General features: G+C 34.1%; 1 protein-coding gene across 1 annotated transcript in view; it reads right to left on the bottom strand.

Annotated features, from left to right (window-relative positions):
- The window catches only part of LOC107659348 (sodium-dependent neutral amino acid transporter B(0)AT1), a 14195-nt gene extending 11337 nt beyond the window's left edge, over positions 1 to 2858 (bottom strand). The window contains exons 1-3 of the mRNA XM_016448264.1: positions 2633 to 2858; positions 666 to 806; positions 411 to 548 (exon numbers count right to left, since the gene is read on the bottom strand). Of these exons, the coding sequence (XP_016303750.1) occupies positions 411 to 548; positions 666 to 806; positions 2633 to 2837 (484 nt within the window). The 5' untranslated portion in view covers positions 2838 to 2858. The remainder of the gene's footprint in view (positions 1 to 410; positions 549 to 665; positions 807 to 2632) is intronic.
- Positions 2859 to 6371: the final 3513 nt, after the last annotated feature.

Genomic DNA, 6371 nt, shown 5'->3' with positions numbered 1-6371 from the left:
TTCAACATTTAAGTTTTTCATCTGATGCTTTTATATTATTTCAGCATTTCCAATTTTAACGTTATTTTAACATCCAAAATATTTAACATATTTTAATGCATTAATTATGCCTTGTAATTCACCTTACAATGCATTGTATGATCACATCACACGTTATTTATTCATTGTTATACCTTTAGAACTTATAATGCATTAAAACACATGACAAACAACTGATTTCAGATGCAACAAGGAATCTGCAAATATTATAACGCATTTTAACGTCTGCATGAGAATATATAATGCATTATAACATGTTTTATGAATAGCTTTATAATGCATTCTACTTAAAGCTTTAAGGTAAAGTGTTACTATGTTGTTTAATAGTTGCAGTCATCAGTAACGCTGGTGTTGCTGTGAGCTGCAGATACCTGTCCTGTTGGCGTTGACCGGACACTGACTCCAGGGTAAAGGATCCTGCAGAGAGTTGAATAAGTACCACATGACCCAAGCCATGATGGTGTTGTAGTACATGCCCACGATGAAGGACGCCAGCATGGAGGCGATGCCTGAACAAACACACAGACGTGAGGCTTTACAAACAGCAGACTGTGCAGGAAAGGATGATTTGAACTCAGTTCAAGTCGAGGTCGTTTTCCACACGTTTATGGCTCTTCGTGACTCACCGACTCCGGTCAGATACGGGCTGATGGACCTCCAGACGCCGACGCTGCCCTTCCTCAGTCTCTGACCGATGGCAAACTCCAGATGCAGCAGCGGGACTCCCTCCAGAACCAGGAGAATCAGGAACGGAATCATAAACGCTCCTGAAACAGCCAGCAGGAGACACGGCCCATTATGCTCACATCAGCCGTGAAACCATTGATGGATGGAGTTTTGGTAAGGGAATTATTTTATTAATGTCTACCAATTTTAATTTTGAATATTATTTTTAGTTTTTACCTACTTTTAAAAATGATTGCAATACTTGAATTTAGCAGGTGCTTTTTCCAAAGCAACCTACAACATTGGAATATTTAGTTTTAGTTACATTTATGCATTTAGCAGACACTTTATCCAAAGCACCCTACAATAGAGGTATTTATTAATTAATAAATTTTTATTTATTAATTTACATTTATGCACTTAGCAGACACTTTTATCCAAAACAGACTACAATAGAGGTATTTATTTATTTATTATTTTTAAATTTTACATTTATGCATTTAGCAGACACTTTTATCCAAAGGAGCCTACAATATAGGTATTTATTAATTAATTTATTTTTATTTATTAATTTACATTTATGCACTTAACAGACACTTTTATCCAAAGCAGCTTAGAAATGCATTTATTTATTTACGCATTTACTAGATGCTTTTAGTCAAAGCGACTCACAAAAGTATTTATTCATTTATTTAACCCTTTAAATATTAATATTTGACTCTTTTATCAGATATTAACATTTATGCATTTGGCAAACACTTTTATCCAACGCAGCTGATTTTTGGCTATTTTAATGCATTATATTATAATATAATTATATACATTTATAATAATTGTAGAGAATCCTCAAATTTAAGATTTTACGTTTTTTTTTTTCTCCAAATAAGTGATTTTTGACGTTTCTTGGGTCGATCCTCTCAGGTTATTTAATGACTACAGGAATATTTAATCGCTATACATTAACCTTATCACTCATTTACACAAACTACTCTAGTGGCTGGTTGCATAAACTGCTTAGACTAACTAGTCTTACGAGTCAGTCCCATTTATTTCTACAAAACTACATTTTTTAAGTCAATTACATAAAAACGTAGATTGGTCTAATTCGACATTAAGAAGTAAGTTTGATTATCCTGTAACTAACTGCTGGTCGGCCTATTTTTTATTACAGTTATTGAAAGATTTGGTAACGCTTTATTTTAAGGTGTCCTTGTTACATGTTACATGTACTTACTATCATAGACTAATATCAATTAATTATGCATAATTACATGCAAGTAACTCTAAGCCAAACCCTAAGCATATAGTAAGTACATGTACTTAATTAATATTACTCAGTACTTAAATGCATAATTACACTAACAGGGTGATCGCTGAATCCCTCATGTGTTTACCCTTAAAAATCATTTAGGCTGTAAAATCAAATGAAGCTATAAATCAGTTTCTCTCTCATTTCCCTTTTTTCCCAAATTTGAATCTTTGTACCTGTTTGCCGTTTTAATTGTTCAGTCATAGCGAGTAGGATCCAGTTCATTTACGTTTATGCATTTAGCAGACACTTTTATCCAGAGCAACTTACAATAGAGGTATTGATTGGTTGATTATTTTGTAATTTTACATTTATACACTTGGCAGATGCTTTCAAATAAAGGTGCTTTAAAAGGTTCTTCACAGCGATGCCACAGAAGAACCATTTTTGGTTCCATCTCTTTCTTACCTTTTTGTAATCTGAAGAACCTTCTTTCGCAAACAAAGAAGCTTTTGTGAAACAGAAAGGTTCTTTATAGAACCATTTAGACAAAAACGGTTCTTCTATGGCATCGTGAAGTTTCTCTCTCTAATTTCCCTTCTTCGAATCTTTGTACCTGTTCCCCGTGTTATTCTTCAGTCATAGCGAGCGAGTAAGAGGTGTGTTTCTCAGCCTCACCTCCTCCGTGGCTCTGGCAGAGGTATGGGAACCTCCAGACGTTCCCCAGCCCCACGCAGAAGCCCACGCAGGTCAGCATGTACTGGGCTTTGTTGTCCCACTGCGGCCGCTCTGCAGCCTCCTCCAGCTCCAGCTTCTCCAGCTCGGCGTGAGACGGGATCCGCTCGTCCAGACCCGGGTTCGGGAGCTTCAGCTTCAGCTTCATGTCGTCTGGCAGGTATGTTCAGGACTGCGCTCCTCAGGGAAGTGCTGGAGATAGTAACGGGGAACTGGTTATTAATGACCTTTAGCACTCGACCCTCCGTCCCGGGACGTCTGAAGTGTTTCGTCAGCAAGATAAAGGCTGGAAGACAGCCGGAGCTGAAGCTGGTTAATGTGTAATGTTCACTCACGCCTGGGTTATTTCTGACTGTCAGACGCTTCATTTAGTCCTATTCAGTGTCATTCAGAGAGCTTTCGATTAGCTTTTATTTATTTATTTTTTTTCAGTTTTCGTCTTGTGTGTTTTTGTCATTTTGAAGTTTTTTCATTTCAGTTTTATTTATTTCATTGCATCGAGTGAATCTAAACACAAATGGCAACTATAGCTAAAATAAAATAACATTTGATTAATTCTACATACGTGTAAAACAGAAATGTTTTGTATGCTCGGTTTGAAAATTAATCATGTAAATACATTTATTTTTATTCCTAGTGTTGTTTTAGTATCATTGATATACTATTGTAGTTTGTATTAATATTTTGATTTTTTTTTATGTTCAGTTTTTGTTTTAATTTTAGTTAAAGTTTAAGTCATTTTGCTGTATGTTTTTGTCATTTTTATTAGTATTTTTTATTTTTAAACATGTCTGTATAGTTTTTTATTTTCTTAGTTATTTTAGTACATCAAGTTAAAGTAAATGGAAATGAGAAAAGTTGTCTTGAAAACTAGCTGAAATAAAATAAGCTTAAGGTTTTATTTATTTATTTATTTATTTTAAGAAACTGTAATGTCTTTGTCTGCTCAAAAGAGTAATGTCTCAGTCTGGAAATGAATCATGTAAATAAGTTTGATTTATTCCCACCAGTGCTATTTTATCACCACTAATATACTATTAATTTGACCACTAATATTATTATTATTATTATTATTATTATTTTCAGGTATTGTTTTAATTTTAGTTAAAGTTTAAAAAAATGTTGTTGTGTATTTTTGTAATCTTTATTATTTTTGTTAATTTTATTTTTTTTTATTTTATTATTTTTGTTTGTGTCAGTATATACAGTTTTTATTCATTTTTATTTCAGTTTTAGTTGTTTTCGTACTTCAAGTAAACTAAAATATTATTTTTGTTAATTTTATTTTTTTTTATTTTATTATTTTTGTTTGTGTCAGTATATACAGTTTTTATTAATTTTTATTTCAGTTTTAGTTGTTTTAGTACTTCAAGTAAACTAAAAAAAAATAAAAAATTAGGAAATGCTACTGTGGCAACTACCTGAATTAAAATAAGTATTTTATTATTTAAGCTAAAATTTTATCTGCATGGTCTGAAAATTAGGTTTCATTTATTCCTAGCAGTGTTATTATAGTATTGTTATATACTATTATAGTTTTTAATCATATTTTGAATTCATTTTAATTTTTATATTTTTACTTTTCTTTTTTAGTTAAAGTTTTATTCATTTTGTTGTTTTTTTATTCATTTCATATGGAACCAAGTAAACCACATATACGTGTAAAGAATGACCTTGCAAACGAGCTGAATTATTTTTACCTTCGGTTTGAAACGCAGGATTTTTTGGATGAATGTAACTTTATTGTAGACTCTTTGGACAGTGAGAAGGGGACATTTTATTAAATTGTCTAGAGAGAGTGGTCGGCTTTCAGGGGGTTGCATTAAGCTGGTTCTCCTCATATCTTAAAGGTCGTATATTCTCAGTTAATATGGGTAAGCATAATTCATCCTCAACATTGATCACATGTGGTGTCCCACAAGGTTCCATTCTGAGTCCTCTGCTTTTTTCTTTATACATGCTTCCTCTTGGCTCTATCTTTCAGAAATATGATGTCTCTTATCACCGTTATGCTGACGATACACAATTTTATCTTCCTGTCAAGTCTAGCAATGGAAACTCTACCATAAATCTTATCTCCTGCCTAGAGGAAGTTAAAAGATGGTTGTCAGAAAACTTCCTAATGTTAAATGAAGACAAAACTGAGGCCGTTGCTTTTGGATCTTCATTGTGTGTCGCTAATATTGGAAACCAATTAGGTTCCCTGTCTTTAACACTACACGCAGTCAGAGTCAAGAACCTAGGCGTTGTCTTTGATTCTGATTTATTATTTGACAAGCAGATCAATTCTGTCGTCAAAGGAAGCTTCTTTCATCTCCGATTAGTGCTGGGCGGTATGACCAAAAATTTATATCACAGTATTTTTCAAAATTATACCGGTTTCACGGTACAAGACGGTATTTTTTTTTCATGCATGACCGGGTGTTAACCATATTTTCTACTGATTGAGAGGAAATACTGCAGTATATTGACTTAGAATCCCCTATTTTACTGTCATGATGAGCAATATGCCGCTCACTGCACAGAACAGACGCCGAGAGAGGCGACACTTCTCCGGGAAAGTCAGACCTCGCGTTCGCGGGACAGCACTGGAGAAATCTTCCAACTGAACCATAGCTAAGGTTTATCCAAAAAAGTCGCTAGGTTTGTCAGTATGAATATTCTATGGGAAAAAGCCGCTAAAAGGGTCTGAAAGTTGCTAAATCTAGTGCTAAAGTCGCGCTCGTGTGTGTGTGTGAGCCGCGGGAGCTGATTGCAGGGGCGCTGGATATTTGTGGAGGTCAATGTGGATATTGTGGATGAGTTCTTCTGTGTCATCACGTTCTATTAGTTCTACAGCTTCAGTTTCGGAACTTTCACGCTTAGTAGCACATACAGCTGTTCCCTCACCACAGTGCAGCAGTGAAAAGGGACCCCTTTCAAACAGTGTCGCATTCCGAACGTTGTTTAAGTGACATACACCGGTATTGCGGTATTTTCAAAATTCATATCATAACAAAAATAACAACCGGTATTCAGTATGAACCGGTATACCGCCCAGCACTATCTCCGATCCATCGCCAAATTAAAACAGTTTCTCTCAAAGAAGGACCTAGAAGTATAGTGATCCATGTACTTATTACATCAATTCAATATATATGTATCTTATGAGTTTTTTATTTGTTGTTGCTTTTGATATTATTTGTTTATAAATTGTACAGCACTTTGGGTACAACACTTGTTTTTAAATGTGCTTTATAAATAAACGTTAACTTGAAATGTTCACGATATTAGGCTACCGTAATTTTACATTCCGACTTGTAAAAACCATTCACGTCCTTGTCCATTTTATGAGCCATTTTCCGAAGCTTTCTTGCATCTCAAGATGGCCACCGTCAATCACGTTTAATAAAAATACAATTTAAGTTTAATTATAACGCCGCATGTCCACGATTATTCAAACAATGAACAAATTATACAGCGAGCAAAGAACATTTAGATTATTAAATTCAGTGAGTGTAAGCACTGTAAAAAAAGCTATAAGCTATAATCAGTGATAGTGTCTGCAGTGTATGATAAATGAATCTCTTATTTTTACATCGATTGTACATCACTTTGTTGTTTCTGATGACAGAATTCGCCAAAGTGCACTGACCAAAACTTTTGCATATCAGCAATGTTAATATTTAGTAAAATCCCCTTA

Source organism: Sinocyclocheilus anshuiensis, unplaced genomic scaffold, assembly GCF_001515605.1.
Source record: "Sinocyclocheilus anshuiensis isolate Anshui unplaced genomic scaffold, SAMN03320099.WGS_v1.1 scaffold876, whole genome shotgun sequence".
In the NCBI taxonomy this organism is placed as follows: domain Eukaryota; kingdom Metazoa; phylum Chordata; class Actinopteri; order Cypriniformes; family Cyprinidae; genus Sinocyclocheilus; species Sinocyclocheilus anshuiensis.
Note: the sequence above shows the minus strand (reverse complement) of the source record. Positions and strands in the feature narration are given on the sequence as shown.